At 56.4% G+C, this 20,108-nt stretch overlaps 1 protein-coding gene across 2 annotated transcripts in view; it reads right to left on the minus strand.

Annotated features, from left to right (window-relative positions):
* Positions 1–2,314: 2,314 nt before the first annotated feature.
* Positions 2,315–20,108, minus strand: part of LOC148593035 (microtubule-associated protein tau-like) — a 39,997-nt gene continuing 22,203 nt past the window's right edge. The window contains exons 6-16 of one of the 2 annotated variants that reach the window (XM_088532631.1): positions 17,053–17,956; positions 14,679–14,721; positions 13,616–13,783; positions 12,976–13,108; positions 12,439–12,489; positions 11,635–11,903; positions 8,620–8,712; positions 8,381–8,473; positions 5,287–5,368; positions 4,730–4,842; positions 2,315–2,656 (exon numbers count right to left, since the gene is read on the minus strand). In XM_088532631.1, coding sequence (XP_088388757.1) covers positions 2,441–2,656; positions 4,730–4,842; positions 5,287–5,368; positions 8,381–8,473; positions 8,620–8,712; positions 11,635–11,903; positions 12,439–12,489; positions 12,976–13,108; positions 13,616–13,783; positions 14,679–14,721; positions 17,053–17,956 — 2,165 coding nt within the window. In that variant the 3' untranslated portion in view covers positions 2,315–2,440. The remainder of the gene's footprint in view (positions 2,657–4,729; positions 4,843–5,286; positions 5,369–8,380; positions 8,474–8,619; positions 8,713–11,634; positions 11,904–12,438; positions 12,490–12,975; positions 13,109–13,615; positions 13,784–14,678; positions 14,722–17,052; positions 17,957–20,108) is intronic. The other variant, XM_088532632.1, reaches the window with a different exon arrangement.

Below are 20,108 nucleotides of genomic sequence, written 5' to 3' on the forward strand. Positions count from 1 at the left end.
TCCCTGAAAGGTTTTAGTGGAGTGAAATTAGTGGTGAAAAGTGATGTCTTGGGATTGCCACCTTCACTGGCTTGTGTGTCTGTCCCCACGGGCGAGGGCTTCTCCTGCCCCGGCTTGGATTCCAGGTGTCCCGCAGGGTGACGCTGGCACCCGCCGTCACCTCCCTCCTCCTCTCCCTGTTCCGGAGCAGCCGTCGGGCTCCAGCCCCCCCATCCCTCAGGGAGCAGGCAGGGCCCCTGGAGCTCCGCGCGGGAGGAGCGGGATTGCGGGAGCGGCTCTGCTCCCGCCTCGCTGCCGGGGCAGAGCAGGGAGGGGAGAGGTGCCAGCCGGTGCGGCCGGGCGCTTCCGGCGGGAGCGGAGCTGGAGGCTGCGGAACGGGGGCTCCCGGCTGGAACCGCTCGGGCTGCTGCCTCTGCGCCGGCAGCTCCGGTGGGAGGAACCAGCCCCAGCGAGGCCGAGGCGCTGGGGCGGATTCCTTAGGTCGGTTTGGTCTCAAAAGTGAGGAAAAAAAGGAGAAAGAGGGAAGAGCAGCAAGCGCGGGGGCTGCGTGGTGGCCGGTGCTGGGGGAGAATCGGGATCTGTCGCCACTGCTTCGCTCCACGTGCCCGCGCGCTCCGCACCCGGGCGTCGCTCCGGCCGCCTCCGGACGGGGCCCTTCCATTTTGAACCGAACTTGGCTGTTGTCCCGGGTCCCGCGCACCGTCCCCCCGCGCCGCTTCCCGTGCTGCCGGAGCGGTCTTGGTCCCTGTCCTGTTGCTAGCATTGTGCCTGTCTTATGTATAATCACATCACCAAAAAAAAAAGGAAAAAAAATACAAAGGACATTTTTTTTTTCCATTTTGTAATCGTAAAGAAATAGTAGCTAAACTGCTTAATGGTTGGGGTTTTCACAATTTTCAACATTATCTAGTGTTTTTGGTTCTGTTCTAGTTTAAAGGATTTGTCATCGTTTCTTTAAAGACAAAACAATGCTACCATATCCCTCTGCATAAGTGCTTTTCTATTTATAAGGTTGAAAATTCTGAATAACCCTTTTAGCATTATAAAAACCACAAAAAAAAACACCTTGTATTTTGTAAATATTTTCTTTTCCTGCTTTGAGCTGTGTAATGTCCTTGTTATATAGAAATGCTTTTCTTCCGAGAAGCTGATCTTTGTTAATGTCTTGATTCTGTTGGCAAAGCACAAATGTGCTTATTAAAAAAAAAGAAAAAAAAAAGATTAAAAAAAAGATTAAAAAAAAAATTAAAAGAGATGGTGGTGCCGGGCCCTGTGTTTGTGAACGCGGGCCCGGGGGCTGCCGCTGGCCTTTCCTGGGAGCGTCGACCCCAGCGTGTTAGAAAACGCAGGCGGAGGGTTGCTCCGAGCTCCCCCCTTCCCGGCTCCCTTTCCGCATGCGACGGAGGCGGCTCTTATTGTAGTAATGACTTTATTTCCAAATTCACTTTTACGGCAACAGTGTAAACCAGTTGTTCAAACGCACGATACACGATGGACAGCACAGACAAGCGAAGCTGGGATGAGGCGCCGGGCTGGGGCCTCCCCTCCCAGCCCGGGGGCGCTGGGCAGCGGGGGGCCGGGAGTCGGGGCCGGTTTCCCCCCTTCCAGGCCGGGATCTTGGGGGTCGGGGGGGTCCCCGCTGCAGACGGTGCCGCCACCACCCCCGGGGATGGGCAGGGAGGACGGAGGGGCCCGGCGGCTCCCCGGGGCCCGGGGCAGAGCTCGGCCCCCTCCTGCCCCGCGCGGCCACCCCGGTGCCTCAGGCTGCTTCGCGGGGGAGGGAGAAACCAGAGCCGCCCCCGCCCGCAGCGCCACGAGCGGCCCCGGCCCCGGGGAGCGGCGGGGGCCCGGGAGCTGCCTGGCCCGGCAGACATGCGGCACCAGGCCCCGCGGTGGCACCGGGCCCTGCGGCGGTGGCACCAGGCCCTGCAGCGGCGCGCGCAGCCCCCCGGTGCCCGCGGCGGGCTCCACCACATGCTCCTTGTGGAAACACCCGGCGCGGGCCAAGCACTCACGGACACTTCTACTCTACGACACGAGGGGCTGCCAGGGGACGGGAAAAGCCTCTACTCGTCCACTCAGCCCTTCCCGACGGGACAAGCCGGCGGCGCCGGGGCTGGGGGCCGGGACCCTCACACACCTCTCGGCTTGGGGAGGCCGAACCCCGGCGGTTCTGGCGCAGGGGCGGGCGCCTCCCGCGTGGCCGGGACGGCGGCGGGGATGGGACCGCCGGGCGCGGGGGAGCGGGTTTGGTACCTCATAGTGTCACTGATTTTGAAGTCCTGGAGCTAGAGCTGAATGAACAGTAAAAGCAGGTTAAATCCTTAACCAGTTAGGGGATGGGGAGCAGCTGTAAAAGGAACAGAGGAAGAAGGCCAGATTATTGTGTTTCTCGTGTTTCTTTCGTTGTCGTCTCGCGCGGCCGCTCGCAAGGCCCCCATCACAAGCCCTGCTTGGCCAGCGAGGCGGACACCTCGTCGGCCAGCGTGGCCAGCTGGGGGGAGTCCACCATGTTGATGCTGCCGGTGGAGGAGACGTTGCTGAGGCGGCGCGGGGACGCGTCGCCCGAGATGGTGGGCGACTTGTAGACGATCTCGGCGCCGTGGTCAGTCTTGGCTTTGGCGTTCTCGCGGAAGGTCAGCTTGTGGGTCTCGATCTGCAACGGGAGCGAGGGCCGCTCAGCGGGAGGCCGGGCCCACGGCTGCTCCTCCGGCTGCCCGATACCCCCGACGGCCCCGGCCCTCCCTGGAGCGCAGCGGGCAGGAGCAGGGCCCCTCGGGGGTGTCCTGGCTCTGCGGACGCCCGCGCGGCTCCAAGCTGCCGCTTAGGGGCCGGCCATGCGGCTCCGCGGCCGCGTCCCGCACGAGGGGTGAGTTCTGTTACTTACTGGTGCCCGGGGGCGAGCGCGGCGCTGGGGCCGGGCTCTCGGCAGGGTCGGGGCTCTTGTCTTCCTCGCCCTTCTCTCTCTACAGGTGAAGAAGCCGCCCGGGGCGGCAGGGGGGCAAAAAAGGCATCAGCAACAAAATTCACATCCAATAAAGGTCACCCAAAAGAGGGGAAAAAAAGCAATAGAAAAATCACAGAGAAAAAGATTGAAGAAACAGGGCCGTTCACTGGGTCGTAGGGAGGAGAGTGCCCTGGGGTGGAGGAGGGCTCCCCCTGCACAGGGAGCAGATGCTGCCGCGTGGGGACTTGGGGCCACTGGGCACCCACCTGGGAGAGCTGAGGCTCAGGGGGCGGCAGCAGCGGGGACGGGAGTCACTGCGTCCCCAAACGGATCCTCACGGAGCAAGGAGGGGACTGGGGCCGTGGGCAACGGCAGCGGCTGCACTATGCAGAGGGCAGACGGAGCGTCCCCGCCTTGGCGCAGGGATTCCTGAGCAAGGGCCCTGGCACTCTTGGGCAACCAGGACCAGCCTGGACAAGCCCCTGAGTCCAGTTGGCCTGACAAGAGGCTCCGGGCGGGATCCGGGCAGGACAGAGGCAGCAGCCGCAGGGGGAGGCTGAGGCAGCCGATGCTGCTGCAGCTCCCAGCCCTGCAACCATCCCCTCCTGTGCAGAGCAGGTGCCTCAGGCTACGGCCCAGTGAACGGCCAGGATGTGAAGTGCCCGTCACGGGAACGCCGCCCCGGGCTCGGTGGAAGCGCAGCGTGGGCTGATGCGGAGCAGCAGCGAGAGAAGGGCAAGGAGGCCAAGGAGGCCCTGAGCAGAGCCAGCCCCGGGAGGCAGAGGGAGGCGCAAGGCGAGAACGGAGCCAAGAACAGAGCGCTCAGACACAGGAGCCCGGACAGAGCGGTCCCTCCCGTGCACAGAAAGGGTGTTTGCAAAACCAGGGAGATTTAAAAAAAACCCCTTTCCCTGGCGGAATCAATACCAGACTGCAGGCTCAGTGCTTCACTTCTCAGATTGCTCCTGCCTCTAAGGTGCACTGAGGTGCTGTCCCTAATCGAGGCTGTAGACGGGTTTTCCTTGACTGAGACTTACTGTGAAGGCAGCAGCGAAGCCCCCGCAGGAACAGCCCTCCCGCATTCAGGATTTCACTCTACCCACCTGCCTCTTGGTTTTGATTTCAATGCCCCCAAAATGCACCGAGCCCCAGTCAGTGTCAGCTGGGAAACTGAGACTGGCAGAAAGAAGAGCTCACCCTTCTCCTGCGACCCCTTCTCTAAACAAAGCGACGCCTTTAATGCCCCCCTTTCCCGGGCAGACAGTGCCAACACGGTGCCCTGAGCTGCCAGGTTCGTGCCCACAGCTGGGGGTAACTGGCCACGGCCAATGCAAAAGAGATGCAGAGAGCAGCGTCCCTTGCAGCGGGAGGTTGGGGGACACAGCCCTGTTTCTGCACCAAATTCAGAGCAGCAGGAAACTGCTGAGGCCGCGGCCTGCAAGCCCTGAAGCTCGGCCACGTTAGCTGCACCGACTTCCCCTTGGTTGGCCGTGCAGCGCGGGTGCCCTCGCCAGCTGCGCAGCCCTTCAGGACCAGCTGGGTGCCCAGGGAGCACCAGGTGCCCAGGCCAGGGCACGTCCTGTCCTCAGGACACGTGTGCACGGGCTGCCCCTCAGCAGCAAATTGTTCCAAGGCCTGGGAGGAAAAGCTGCCAGAGGAGAGGAGGGGACGGAGCTAGAGCTGATCTGGGCTTCCCCTGCGCCCGGCGCTGCCCGCGCGCTCGTGGAGCGGGTGGCCCTCGCCAGGACCAGCAGGTCTGCACCAGCCCCAGCACCCCGTTACCTTTTTATTTCCTCCTCCGGGGACGTGGCTGATGTTATCTAATGACCCAATTTTTGATTGCACCTTATCTTTGAAGTCCAGTTTCTCGGATTTCACCTCCACCTGGCCACCGCCTGGAAGAGAGGAGCACAGGGGGTTGGCTGGGAAGCAGCGCTCCCGTCTCGGCCGCTCCGCGGAGGTGCCGCGGAAGCTGAGCAGAGGGTCCGGATCGGGCAGAGCGCAGCAGGAGGCACTCCTGGGCAATAGGGAACACGGGAGCCAGGGCAAGCGGGCACTGGAATAGAGAGACTTCCCAAGGATACAGCACAGTGTCCTCCCAAACATCAGCAGCTCCCCATACTCCTAAGTACTTCCCATTTACAGGGATGTGTTGGTCTGGATCGGAGCACTGCGGAACACACTATTCCCCTTAACCCAAGTGGGAACCAGAAAGGAGCCGGTCGCGCAGTGACGGAGCTGGGAACAGCCCCTGGCTCCCCAGGGCTCACGCCGACGCTCCGGTCACCGTCCCAAGCGCCTCCCCTCGCCCCAGCCCCGTGTGCGGCCGCGCTCGGTACCTGGTTTGTGATGGATGTTGCCCAGGGACCCACATTTGGACGTCACGTGGCTCAGGTCGACCGGCTTGTAAACGATTTGCACCTGCCCGCGGGAGAGAGGAGAGGGCCATGAGCCGGGGCGGCCGGCGCGAGCCGCGGCGCACGCCGGCTCCGCGCTGCAGCCGCGGGGAAGGACAGCGCGCGCCCAGGAAGGTTAATGACACAGGAGAGCCCGGCACCGGAAAGGGGGAGCAGGAAACCCGTGTGCAGGAGCCCCTCCAACACGTCAGCATGCACAAGATCCCCCCTCCGCAGAGGGGAGGGAGCAGAGGCCATTTTAAAGTGCTCAAATGAGAGAGAAAGTGGAGTGGTAATTAATTGAGATTTGCATACACATCATCCAAAAGGAGGAGATATACCAGAGAGAAAACGTAGAAATAAATACCTTTTCTGGTGTAAAACATAAAGCTTATGTCCACAAAAACTGAAAGAACAGAAATGATCAATGTGCACAGAACTCGAAAAGAGTGACCAAAATATGCATTTCTGAAAAATGCTGTAACGGAAATAAGGGTTTAAAAAAAAAAAAAAAAAAAGGCCAAAAGAAAAGTCTAAACATCTGGTAGGAGTTCATATAATACAAATTAAAATGGCAATTATACTGAACCACGCTGGTGTTGTCTGGTATTGCGCTCTGGTTTCGCTTGTTTTACGCAGCACGTGTGTGAATAAGGGCTCTCAAGGAGCAGTTCCCCTAACCCCCCCATATTCCCAGGCCTGCCCTGGTGCCGGAGCGCCCGGAGCGGGTGACACGGGACACACACACACACACACACACACAGGGGACGGGCAACGGGGAGCTGTTTAGTGACTCCGTTAGCGGTTAAACACCACGCGGGAAAACACCGACGAGCGGAGCAGGACGTCGGGACTGCGACCCACAGCACACACACACCGGCAACACCGGGAGCGGGGACAAGGCGGGAGGAAAACATCCCCGTAGCCCCTGCGGTTACCTCAGAGCCCCCTTTTGGCTTCACACCTGAGAGCAGGACTCAGCCCGGGGGGCTGTGCGGGACAAACGGGCCCGCGGATGCTGCCGGCTGGTTCCTACTCACTGGAAGTACCAGGATTGCTCCGTAACAGCTGGGACTGGCGCGATGCCGTGGATGTAACTGGCCGGGAAGGAGCTGCCCCGCACCAGTGCTGCACAGCAAGGACAGGTGATGGAGGGGACACAGGGCCCGTCACATCCCTGACACTTGCGCAGGCGCCAGGCCACGTGCCAGAAGGCTCTGCCTCCTGCAGGGCTCACCCTGCCATCTCCAGGCCTGTGGCGCCGTCCTGGAGCATCGCGCACGCGGCCAGCCAAGGGCCCCTTGGGCACAGAGCGAGGACACAGGGAGGGGACAACGTCCTGGAATCTGGCAGCACGAGGCAGAGACAGACGGGACGACAGGGACAGCACACACCGAACGCACCGGCAGGAGGAGAGCTGAGCCGTGCCCTGCAGCGCCCAGCAAACCCCAACCCAACAGGCTCCGAGCGCCCCGGGCACCGCCAGGATCTCCCATTGCCAGAGCAAGCAACGAGCCATTACACTCTCTGCCCTCCTTCCTTTTATATCTTTATTTCTTGATGCATTTTAACAGCCAGGGCTCTATGTTAGTGAAATAAGTGCCAGAGACCTGGGGCTGCTCTCTCTCATCATCACAGGTCTCGTGCCCCACACGCCTGCTTGGCAAAGCACCCCGTGGCATTTCCCAAGAAGCCCCCAGGCCCCTGCAGCCACGTCGCAGAGCACTGAGGCGGCTGCCCCCGAGCCCCGGCCGTCGGGCACTGCTCCCCGCAGGGTGACGCCGCCGGGCCGGCCTCGCTCTGAGCCGGGTGCTGCTCCTGTGCCACCACCGGCCTGGCGAGCAGAGCCTGGCCAAGGATGAGCCCCTCCTCGGGCCAAAAGAGCAGTGAATTTTTAAGGCATTTAAGGCTTGCGCACGATGCAAGCTGCCAGGGAGGACGGGGGCTGCTCAGTGTCCTGTGCACGGAGGACACGGGAGCGCTCACTCAGCCCCGTGTGCTGAGAGCCCCCGTGCAGCCTGGCCGGGAGCACTGCAGGACCCCGGGACACAGCAAAAGCCGCAGGGAACTTGCTTCACGGAGGCCGAGTGCTGCAAAGCAGCTTGGCAGGCCCGTAGGTGAATGCAAAAATGGCATCAAATGCAAGCTGGAGGCTGCAAGGCCGGTGTGTAAGCGCCTGGCCCGCTGCAGTGCGCAGTTCCTCAGACAGGACGTGCACACAGACCAAAAACAGCACAAAAAATCCACTGGGAACATGAGGGGCACCAGGCGGCATCCTCAGCTGGCCACAGCCTGGAGCTCCACAGGCCCTGTCCCTTGGTCACACTGGCTGGGTCTCAGTGAGCCTCTGGCCTTGGCCTGGCCTCCTTCCTGGGCTGAGCTCTGCCTCCGGAGCAGCCTGGACAATGCCAGGCCAATCCCTGCGGAATTCCTCCAGGTTTCTGGCATGGTGACTGAGCACTCAGCCTGGCTGCTCATGGGGGAATGGCTGCAAATGCCTGTGTTTGCATCAACTAGCTCAGTCCTTAGGTTCAGCCTCCACAGGCCGTGCCTAACGCACACTGGGCACATCCATGAGCAAGGAGCCTGGTGTGGGCACTGCCCGCGCTCCCACGGGCTGTGCGGCAGCACGGGCGGTTCAGCAGGACATAAAGCAACAAGAGCTGCATTTGCCCATAAATGTGTCCAGCGACAGCAGCAGCAACCATGTCACTGTCTGCTAGATGCCACCCCTGCTGCACGCAGGGAGGAGCGGAGCCTTCCAGGGAGTGGAAAACCTTGGGGTTAACGGGATGTTTCATTACGGACACGGCATCTACAGGGAGGGGGGTCACAGTTAGTTCTGGCCATGTAAGACATGGACAGGACTCGTTAGGGTTCAGCTAACCACATCGGGTGGGTTAAGGGGTTACATGACAGCACGTCCCCAATAGCTATCTGAGGGCAGGGCGCTGCAGATAGCATTGGAGGTTTAGTTTACAACATGCCACTCGTGGTGAGGACTGTTAGAGTGCACTGAAAGTGTGGAGGTACTCACACTGCCTCCGCCCGGGATGTGTTTGATATTATCCTTTGAGCCACACCTGGATTGAACGCTGCTAAAGTCCAACTTCTTATTAACAATCTGCACCTTTGGTAGCCAGAAAAGAGTCATTGCACGTCACCAATAGCTATCTGAGGGCAGGGCGCTGCAGATAGCATCGGCGGTTTAGTGTATACAACATGCCACTTATAATAAGAATTATTATAGTGCATTGAAAGTGTGAAGGTACTCACACTGCCTCCGCCCGGGATGTGTTTGATATTATCCTTTGAGCCACACTTGGATTGAACGCTGCTAAAGTCCAGCTTCTTATTAACAATCTGCACCTTTAGTAGCCAGAAAAGAGCGTGAGAAACAACATGACCATCCGCAGCTCGACCGTGTGTTACGTAACTCAACCCAGGAACCTGCCTTCCAGTGCCAAGGGCAAAGCATCATCTCTCCTTCGCTGTGTGTATTTGTCTATTCGAGGGGTGAAAATCGAAGGCAGAGGTGGGCAGGTTCCAGCAAGGCCCCTGCCATGCGCAGGGCCCCTCTCCCCCTCCTCAGCAGCTCGAGCAAGAGGGAAAGAGCCAAGGGGGGAGCTGGCCCGGGCAGTGCCAGAGAGCAGGATTGTGTGTGCAGCCTGGTTGGATGCCCGGGCTCTGCCTTGCGCAGGGCTCAAACTCCCTCTACAGTTACAAAGGGAAAAAGCAAACGCTGCCAGGTCCCGTGCACGCCGCTTTCTGAAGTCCCAGTGTGCTGAGGTGAAGGGGCAGCACAGGCCAAGGCCCACGGGCAGCTGCTCTGCAGCCTGTTCCCAGCTCTGCCTTGGGTGGCAGACGGGCATGGGAAACGTGCCCACCGGTACCACGCAGCCTCATGCCCACCCCCCTCCCCGGCACAGAATTTTTGTGCTGATGAAGCTATTTCCATTTCGGGTTTGCAGTTTTAGTTTTTAACAAGGCCATGTGTGTGTGGGAACAGCTATCCCAAACGAGAGGGGCCACAACTGAATATAATCCCCGCTCCTTCCTCGGCACAGGCCGCAGCGCCTCTAAGGCCCACGCAAGTATAAACGGGAGGGAAAACCCAGCATGCACTTAAAGACCTGCATTCCCTGCAAAAAGCCTTGATCCCTGGGAGAGGGACAGCGTCCTGCCAGGAGCAGCACCCTGCGGCAGCCCCGCGGGAGGCCCCTCTCCATGCCCGGCGTCTCCAGTGCCCGGAGCACCCGGGCTGGCCCGCGCTGCCAGCGTCGCTTTGCAATCCCAGATGGGCTCATCCTGCAAATCAGGATGCCGCTAGGCTGGCGCAGGTTTTTTGGGAGCAGTACTTAGGAATTCTGCAAGAAAACGCTCGGATCATGTGGAGCAATGGGGAGAGACATGGCCTGGCTAACTGCTGCCTCAGGTGCCTCTATGTACTTCCCTTCCCGAGGCTGGGGGCTGAAATCCTGGCGGAGAGATGAGGCTCCAGCCCCATCACACAATCCCTGCAATCCCACGCAATCCCTGCAATCCCTGGCTGTCATCAGTCCCCTCCGCTGCACCCAACCTACTGGGAGCAGCCTCATGCCTAGAGCCCCCCCCCGCAAAGAGTAAGGATTTGCCCCAAATTCAGCTATTCTTGCTCTTTCCATGACAATAATAAACAACAGGTTGCCTGAGAGAGAAGCTATGGAGGAAAAAAGCTCCCAAAAGATGGATTAAAAAGAATGAGCAAACAGGCGTAACCGATGGGCAGTAAGTGCAGGGTTTCTTCTAAACTCCTCCGGCAGCAGCGGGGAACGGAGGGCCAAGGGATGCTGCTCTGCACAGCCAAGGGCCACCGCAGCCCTGCCCAGGGCTGCAGCAGGATGGCCAAAAGCACCTGTCAGGAAACGGGTGCTAGGAAAGATGGAGCACGGGAGCCATCCCAAAGCCTCCCCCCGTGCCCAAGTGCCGTAGCCAGAGCCGCCTGGTCGCGCAGAGCGGCAGGCACCGCCTTGGGAGGACGTTTGTCTCCTCTGCGAGTGTGCCAGTGCCCGGGACAGGCAAGCACAAGCGCGCCGGGACTGCCGGTTGCCCTTGGCCACTGCACGGGCCATTCTGTCACTGGCCTCCCTGTGACAGCCACCCGGCCTTCACCAGCCAGTGCAACCAGGCGTTCCCCAGGGACACGTCCCATCCACGCAGCGAGGGGGCCTCGTGGGCAGCGCTGAGCTGGGACCCGCGGTCGAGCTGGGGGCGCCGCAAGGCTGCTCTTGGCGTCTGCGGATGCAGTTGTCCCCACTCAGCTCTAAGTCTTTTGTCACCCGCTGCTTTGCAAATCCCTTCTCCCTCAGGACTGCAAGACTTCAGCCACTCTCTGCTTCGCACAAGACCCTCGCTGCCCAGCACTTGGAGCACAGAACTCACTTTTCTGCTCATAAAACAGCCTCTGAAAAGCGGCGGTGGTGGCTGAAAGGACAACAGTGCCACCACTTTGGGACATGCCACACTTCCTATCACGCTGCAATACAGGGAAGCTCCTGAGGGCAGAATGCAACCCAAAAGCTGCCTGACAGAGGTGGAGCTCAAATCCCAGTGCCTGGGAAAACTGCTCCGGACCTGCTGCCCTGAAGCCACACAGAGACAGCGGGGCTGGGATCATCCTCGTCGGCCAGGCTGGCACCACAAGAGATTCCCAACAGGAATCTTCCACACTGACAGGGTTTGGGTATCTGTGTAGGCTCTTTTTTCAGGGAAACCCAGCAAGCCCAAAGCTCCTTCTTACCCTCGGGGGAGCTGCCAGAGGCCTGCAGGTCTCCTAGGTGAGATTCAGCTATCGCGAGTGCCGGGACCCCCGTGAGGAGGAGACTGTCCTGTCTGCTCTCTAGTGAAGAAACAGAGCAGCGCTGACGGGACTGCTCCAGGGCACACACAAACACCACCCTGCTGCTGCAGTTCCTTAGGGCTGCAGCTCCCTGTGTGCTCTCCCTAACCACTGGGAATGCCATTTCCCTAGCAGCAGGCACCAGGCAGCACGCACCCTGAGCTCACACCCCGAGACAGCCACGACACAAGCGCTCTGCAACCTCAGCCTCCTCTTTTCGGGACACTTTCTCAGCCACGCGAGGAATTTCAGGACCAGCACCCAACCTAACTGGCCCCCAAATCTCCAAAACCAGCAACGGAACGGAGATCTGCTGAACCAGAGCTACCCACTGCTGTAGCAACACCCCCAGCTGGGGAGGGCACCAACCCCTCCAGCCCTGCAGGCCCCTGCAAAACAGCCTCCACATTTACCTTGCCCCCTCCGGGCTGGTGCTTCAGGTTTTCAGTGGAGCCAATTTTGGACTTGACGTTTTTCAGGTCAGGCATGGGGGCAGCCGAGGGCTGGATGCGGCTCTTGGCAGAGGCAGGAGACTTTGGTGGGGTCCGAACCACCGCGACCTTCTTGGGCTCCCTGGCTGGCGGGGTGGGCAGCGAAGGGGTGCGGGAGCGGCTGCCCGGGGTGCCCGGCGAGCCGGGGCTGCTGTAACCGCTCCTGTCTCCAGACTTGGGCTGCTCGCCACCTGAGGGGAGCGGGGACACACGGATAAGCACGGAATAAGCAGCGTCCTCCCCGCGCCTCGCCTGACTGCATGGTGTTGGCCCACATGGCTTCTTTATAAGCCCATCCGGGGGGCCCAGTCGGGCATTGCCTGCCCTACAAAACCCCTTTAGGAAGCTTTTCTGGGACATGGGGAAGGGGAGTTCCCACTGCTGTGCTGCTCCATGCAATGCAAGGGGGACAGCACGCTGGCAAAGCACACTTCTCGTCTGCTTCCTTTTGAAAGGAAAACTGGTTCAAGGCAGTTTCTTTGTATCCCAGCAGGAAGACTGTCATGGGTGTCCGGATCATTGGGAAGATTCCCCATGCCAGCACGACATGAGCACGCACGACAAAATGCAGACAAAAGCCACAATAACAAAAGCACTTTTCTGTAAGAAAGATTTTTTTTTTACAAAAACTAGTATTTTAGGAAATCAAATAAGGCTCAGATTACTGAGTAGCTTAGCACTAGCCCCAGTCTAAAAAGAACTGCAAAAAAGATCTTAGGCATTTACCTTTCTCAGACTTTGCTGCTGCAGGAGGTGGTTTTTTCTGCTCCTTTCTGCCTGTTTAATGAATGAAAAAAGATACTTAAACATAATAAAGATGAAAATCTAATTGATTTAAGGGTTTATGAACCTCTGCTAAGTACTAAAAATAATATACTCAGTGAAATGCACTGTTTTAATGGAAATTCTGAATGCCTGCTGCTTTCCAGGGTCTATGCTTTAGAATAATGGGCTAATCCCCATTCCTGCAATCGAACAATTGATCCTCTTGCCCCTGGTCTTTTTGAAATATCATCAAGGATTTAAAAAATTGAGTTGACTAAATCTTCCAAATTGGAGGAAATCCCAAGGGGATAAAGCAAGTGCCCTCTCTTTCTTACACCCTGTAACTATGAACAGAGCAGGAGAAGCAGCACCCAGCGATGCTCAGCCAGGGGAAACGGTCCCAGCTCTGCTCCCCTGGCTGGCGAATTTCTTTGCCCTGCGGCGCTGCTGAAACAAGAGCCTCCTGTGTGGGAGGATGCTCCATTCTCCATCACCTACCAGAGCTGGGAGGTGTCTTGGGGGCCGTGGGTGTCTTTGCCGGGATGCGGGTGGCATTGGCCGAGTTCCTCTGAGCCTGCCCCGCTGCCGAGCGCGGCGTGGCCGTCTTGGTGCCACCTCTCATCTCTGGGCCCTGGGGATGCAAGGGAGAAGATCAATGCCGGGGGGACTGCCCAGCTAAAAAGCAAGTTTGGCTCCTTTGCTTGTTCCCCAAATTTGGGCGTTTTGTTTCCCATGTTTCACTAAAATTTTGTACACAAGATAAATAGATCCAGCCCCTGTCTCCAGGAGGGACACATTACAGGCTCCAGGAGGACAGAGCCAAACTCTAGGCACTGAGAAATATCTCCTTCATCCTCACCCGAAATACAGTAATGTAACATGCAAAAAATCTGGAACAGGGTGTAAATAGGAATATGCTAGTTATTGTCTTCAGATCCTGCAGAAAAGCCTCTCCAAATCCATAAAATATCCTGTCCAGCTGTGACTGGCTCCAGCCACTGCAGATTCCTGGTGTCAGGAGAAGCAAATCCTGGCCTCTCCACTCAAGGGGATGTGGAGAGGGTGTTCCAGGCAAGTGCTGCCAGAGCTGCTGTCAGAGCTGAAGCTGCTTGCTCTCTTGCACACACCATTTCCTTACCTTGGCTCTGGCTTCCTGCGTTGCGGCACTGGCAGGTCGGGATGTGACTCGTTTAGAGGTGGAAGCAGGGCTGGAGGGTGTGTTCGAAGGGGCTGTGCTAGAGGAGTGTCGCTGGGGGGGGATGGAAGGTCTAGCGCCTGGGGGTTTAGCAGTGCAAGGTGAGGATTTCTTAAACATGGAAACGAAATAAAATTGGAACAAAAAAAATCAGTATGGGAGGGAAACACAGGGGGATCACAGCCATCAAATAAGATTAGAAGGTGCAATACAGGAGAAGTGACAGCTCAAATCACTCCCTCAGCGCAGCTCAGAGCTGGGCACAGGCCGGGGACACTGCCAGGGTCCCACGGCTGCACCAGCAGCTGCAGGAGAGCTCAGCTGCCAAACGTCCTTAGAGAATGAAACAGGTTTTGGAAGACCCAGTTGCACGCTATTTGGGAATCCAGTCCTTGCCTTCAATTCTTTACCCACTAAATTGTCTATCAGATTGATCACCACTTTCCCCAGGCAGTAGCCAGGCTAACAGTTGGCTAACACCTCCTCCAAGACAGCAGTGAGACAGGTACCCTTCCATGGTGGGAATTTACCCACTATTGAACTCAGCTCCTCATCAGAATAGAGCATTTGCTAGGTCTATGCTCTTTCATTTATTTTTTTAATGACATATCTTGCTCTTTTCACTACTATGTGCTTGTGCAGGGGTGCTTGTTCCCCCTACAAGTTCTGGTCTTGCTTTCACCCTAGTTTTACCCCAGCAAAACCAACCTGCTGCTTTCCAGGCTTGGGCTGAGACAGTGTCTTCTCTAACCACTCACACAGCCCCATGAGCCAGAGGTTTGTTTGAGACCTGATTCACCTCCTTCCCCTCCCCAAATCACCGTGGATTGCACCATCCAAACCAGGGGGAGGGAAGACAGAAACAAAAACTCTTGAAAAAAGAATGAAGAATGAGGATAATGGCACGGTTTCCTAAGAGGAATGACTGTATCCAGGAGAGCAGGAGAGGAAGGCAGGAACCTGGGCAACATTTGGGGGGTTGATGTCACTTTATTTGTTAACTTACCTTCGGTTTCTTCTCCTCAGCCTCAGCCCCTTCCTTGTCTTTGCTGTCCACACGAGCTGATGAACAGAAACACACACAGTTACAATGAATTGCAGATAACTGGTAACGCCTGTGCTGCAGCAATGGGTAGGCTGAGTGGGCTTTCCTGCTCTTGTTTAAATTAAATGCTAATCTTAAAAATAATAAATATTACAATGTCACTTATTTCTTATAGAAAAACTTCTGCCTCTTAAGCATTTTCTTGATGGATTAGCAGATTATCCTGGGCAGGGGCAACAGTGCACTAGTCCTTGCTGGTTCATCAGCTGCGCAGAACAAGGTCTGAATGAGACCATTCTACCCAGATTTGTTCCCAGTCCCAGTAGCAAATATTTAGAGCAGCTCCCTTTGGGCCTAAACATGAGTCTCCTTCTCTAAAACCACATTTATGAAGACTAATATTGCAGGAAGCCCCATCCTACTAGCACCAGGCTGCCTAGGGAGTCACTGACGGTTGCTCAGTGTGTTCCAGCGTGCAGTGCCCTCTCTGCACAGCAGTGGCACCTCCAGAGCTCCCAGGGCCTCCCCGGCACACTGGGAGCCTTTGAGCTGGGTCAGGCCCCACAGACAGTTTTAGCTGCCTCCTCCTCAGTCCGTATGAGCACACAGACTGCCCCAGTATTCGCGCTGTTTTGCCCCATTTGTTTATCTGCACGACGTCTCGGCAGTATTGCTAACTGGGAGATTAGAAAGAGAAGGGAAATAACATTTGTAGGAGAGGGCAGCGCTCATAACAAAGTCCCCTTTGCCCATCAGCTAATTCTTCTTTAATGCATAGGAAAAGCTGCTGATATTCACCCCGGGGGGTTGGAAATTCGCCCTGTTCATACAACATGAACCAGGTAATTTATCCAGCGCTGATGACCCCCAACCTGCCCCAGCAGCCCCTTTTGGAGGTGGCAGATCCATCTCCCCTCCCATAGTCAGTAAAATAGCAGAGCAGAGCAAGGTGGGAGCTACAGAGCTAGAGCACATCTCTTAGCAGGAAATGTCCCTTCATTAATTGAAGAAATCCCTGCCGTGGAGCGGGGAAGCGGTGCCCGTGGAGCAGGCAGCCCCGCCATGGGATGTGGCAGCAGTGGCAGTGGCCATGCGGGTGTCCCCACAGCCTCCCGCCCGCTCAGCCGGGAGCCAACAACCAGAAATGTGTTATGAGCTTTAGCTCCAACGGAAAAAGCTGCATCAACCATTTCCTGGGGAGTCCTGTGCAGCGAAGGGCGCCCTTCCCTCTGCCGTGCTGGGGAGGCCGCGGGCAGGATTTGGAGGTTCATGGAAGCAGCCAAGCCAGCTTTGGAGGTGCAGCCCCGAGGGAAAGGCAGAGTCACCCCCAGGTCAAGCCTCGGGTGGCTGGAGCTGAGCTCTGATACAAGGAGATGCCGTCGGGTTTCGATGCGGGTGCCCCTGCCTCTGTTTATTAACACGATTTCCTGCAAATCCGCATTTTGCCGTTGAAGAGGCCCCCCAGGGACATCTCTCCAACCTCCACTGAAAGTGAAAAGTAGATCTTGGAGAATAAAGGGGTCTAAGAGGCGCTGGTGGGAATCCGCAGCTTTGGGGGGCGAACTCAAACCTCCCCCAGGACAGCCTTAGGGTTGACAGATCTGCACGAACGCAGCACCTCAGGGTGCCAGCACCCAAAGCCACTGTTAAGATGCGTCCAAGGGCCACACACCCCTCCGAACACACAGGCAGCCCCAGCAAACCCCCCCAAATTCAGCCACCTTGTTAGACCACCCCAGCGCGCGCATCCTGAGCAGGGATCAGAGCACAATGTTGGGGAAAAGCCTCTGAGGTGCCCTGTGACAGACCAAGGTCCAACCAGCCGCCTACCTTGCTGCAGAAACAGGACCAACGTGGGGCCTCTCCCACAGTTAAGCCTGCCATCTCCCTTGCCTTTTTCCTCCTCTCTGCTTCTGAGGAAAGCTGACCCAAAGAGCTGGGTTGTCAGAGGGGCACATGCAAGCTGGGCAGCGTGTGTCCTGCTGGAACAAGCTGCAGTGTGTGCTAGGGCAGCCCACGGCAACGCGCCGGGACCACCCGCTCCTCTGCTCCGCTAGGAAGACGCGGCTGTGAGTTAAAGAGCCCAGCCTACAGATCCCAAGAAATCCAAGCAAAAACAAGAGAACAAAGCATGATTGGGGACACGCCAGCACCATGCAAGGGGCGCAAAACCAAAGCATGAGGGTCTGGCAAACATGCCAGGATACCCAGGAGCAACGGAAAGGAGGGAGGGGAAGGAGCAGCCTTGTCCATCAGTCAGCAGCCAAGGTCCAGGCCATGTCCCAAGCGGCAGCACTCGGGAGGCGGCAGAGCTCCGGGCAGGCAAACGGGGCACACACCTTTCAGGAGAGGAACACGACTGCCCGCCTTGTCTGCAACGGCAGCCGCCGCTTTCTTCCTGGGGCTCCGTCGCTCTCCCGTATCCGGCACAGCCTCTTCCAGGGCAGCATCTTTGCCTTCCATGTCATCTTTTAACCCAACAGGGGACTTGGCTATTTCTAGCGAGGGTCCCAAGTCCTCTCCCTCCCCAGCTGCAGCTTCTGTCTGGGGGATTTCAGAGGGCTCTAACAGGGTGCCATCTGTTTCTTCTTCCCCCCTCAGTGGCTGTTTCCTCTCCTCCTCGTCCTCTCCCGCTTTATCTGTTTCAGTTTCCCCAAGTGCCTCTCTTGATTTGTCGCCAAGGACATCTTTGGACTCGATTTCTGCAAAAGCGTGTTCTTCATGAGCTTCCTGGGCTCTTGCTAGAGAGAAGCCCATTTCAAGTCCTGCAGAAACATGCTGTCCCACCAAGGACACTGAATCTTGGTGGGCAGTTTCATCAACATCACGGTCCTCATCTCTTTCCTGTCCACTAGCATCTTCTTTTAATGGAGCTCTGGGGTATATTGGAGATGTCCCATCTTTAATATGGGAATCATCTGTGACATCTGCACCTGCCAATCCCTCATGGCGACCTAGCTCTGTTGCTGGGGCTTGATCCACACCAATGCCTTCTCGGCCTCGATGGTCCCACACCTCACTGATGTCTTCGGATGGTCTGGAGTCTTGGTACATGTCTAGGGGTATTGGGATAGTGACCTCGATTCTGGTGGGAGCAGCTGTTGTAGCCTTCACTTCACGTGACAAAAGAGGCTCCCGAGGAAGCCCATCTGCCTGCTTTGAGGGCTGACTTTCTCTTTTTATTGCATCTCCCCCATGCTCCTGTAGACCGGGCTGCTGCTTTGGAGAGCTCGGCTCCCCTGGAGTTGAAGATGCAGGGTATGAAGCACGGTAAACAATTAGCACAGGCACATCAAACAGGAAGGTGTCACACAACGCTAAAGAGACTAAGGATTTTTACAGCTGCTCCAGAGGGTGAGAGCAAGACCCAGACTGCCCCATCCAACAGACTCCTGAACTTTTGCAGTTGCCTTTGACTTTAGAAACCCCCTGGGAATCAGAAATGGTAACGGCCACAGTGGGTGGGTAGAGCAGACTCTTCCTGGCCCTGTTTTGGAGGGGCTGGGGCAGAGCAGCCCCGGGCCATAAGGGCCACCTTGTGCTCTAGGAGCCACCTCAGCTCTAGGGGGTTTCAGGAAAACACTCTGCAACCCAGCTGACACCAGACCATCAGTTTGCTGCTCGGTAACCAGCACGGATGAAGCAGGTGCTGGCCCAAGCTGCTGGCTGCTTTTATTTGCTCAGAACTGAGCTGGCTACTGTCCCTTCTGCCACGAGAGTGGCTCTCCTTGCCCTGAGGGCCACAACAGAACAGAGCTGGCACCTCCCTCCCTCCTGGTGTTACCCAGCCCAAGAGTCCTCGAGAGGAGATGTTGATGGGGACCAGTCATCAGTCACATCCTCCCAGAGCTCAAACGGACTCTGCTTTGTTCTCCGGACCATTTCTGTTCCTAACAAGGATGGGGAAGAGCACTAATACATCTCCATCTCTTCCCATGACGGGTTCTCTCGGCTCCAGGGGAGCAGAGAGCCTTGGTGGGAAGGAGGATCAGGAAAAACACGGCAGCAGCCACTCAGCCACAGTAATTTGGACTGTGCACCCACTCAAGCTAATCAGTGCTCCAGCACCGTCACCACTGTTTAGGCTGAGTAGAAAACATGACATTTAAAACCCAAAAGTTAAGGTCACAGACACACAGATCTTTTTTTTTTTCAGGGTAAAAGAGACAATTATGTCCCACCACTGATCTCATGCATGACACAGACCTTTATAATTTCATCCAACAATTGCTGCATTAAGCCATACATTCTGGTTGAGTTGGAGCTTTTCTCTGAAAAACTCATCCAGCTGAAGCACAGATGCACTGAGCAATGGAGAATTCATCCTGAACAGAGGTAAACTGCCCTAACAGGCAACTGCTCCACAAAGAACAGGCATTTTGTACTCTGCACTTGTCAAACTTCAAATTCTTTTGGGGTCTTTTTAAGCCCTAACCGAGTAAACCAAAGGGTTTAGATTAGAGCACTCTATCATTTAAGATTTCAGTTGTTGTTTTGTTAAATGGTAGAGATTAAAACAAGACAAAAAGCCATTACTGACTTAGTCTTTTATTCTCCCTATTTTAAGAGAACGTAACGTGACCACACAGAGACCTCCAAACTTCCTGGAGTTGCCTGAAACAGGCACCTACTGGTAGGTAATAACTGAAATGTGGTATTAAAAACCATCTTTCATAACCAACCACAGGGATCTGGAGGATGTTTGCAGAGTAGCCAGCGGAGTGTTTTGGGCTCATTTCTTCTGCAAGCAAAGACAATAGGACCGTAAAGGCTGTCGGTGCAGAGATGTGGCCTGGTAATTCATTAGTCGAACTCCAAACTCCAGGACTGGTGAGTTGTTCTGGGCTGGATGTGCAGTGCAAGGTCAAGAGTTGGCAGACTCCAGCATGGCAAAAATTACAGATCCAAAAATGCTTCTCCAACTGCAATTTGAGGCATTTGAACATGCTCCATCTTCCCAGCAAAGATTTTTTTTTTCAAATTCCACAACATGAAAAATGAGGGTAGGCAGTAACAAGCTACCCATGACTGTGTGCACGCATCAGTAACTGCGTTCTCCTCCGAATCCAAGACAACCACAGCATCATTAAAAGGAAGCCATTAAAAGGAAGCCCATTTTTAAAAGTCCGTTTTCAGAGAAGTAACAATTTAAGTAAGAATGTGGAAATGTCATGCACTGGTCACATCAGAGCTCCGGTCAGCTGGGTGTTCCTAGATCTGACTGCGGAAAAATCCCAGGACAAGATAAAAGTCTTATTTAAAGATCCGCTGAGAAACAGCAGCTAGAACCAGACTGAGCAGGGCAGATGGCAGAGACGAGTTTACCACGCTCCTACTGATAATATTGACTATTTTGTAGCAATGCCACTGTTTTAAGTACAGAAGAGCTGC

The sequence above is a fragment of the Tinamus guttatus genome, unplaced genomic scaffold (genome assembly GCF_059628265.1).
Source record: "Tinamus guttatus ecotype Peru unplaced genomic scaffold, ASM5962826v1 Tinamus_guttatus_pri_ptg000463l, whole genome shotgun sequence".
NCBI lineage: Eukaryota > Metazoa > Chordata > Aves > Tinamiformes > Tinamidae > Tinamus > Tinamus guttatus.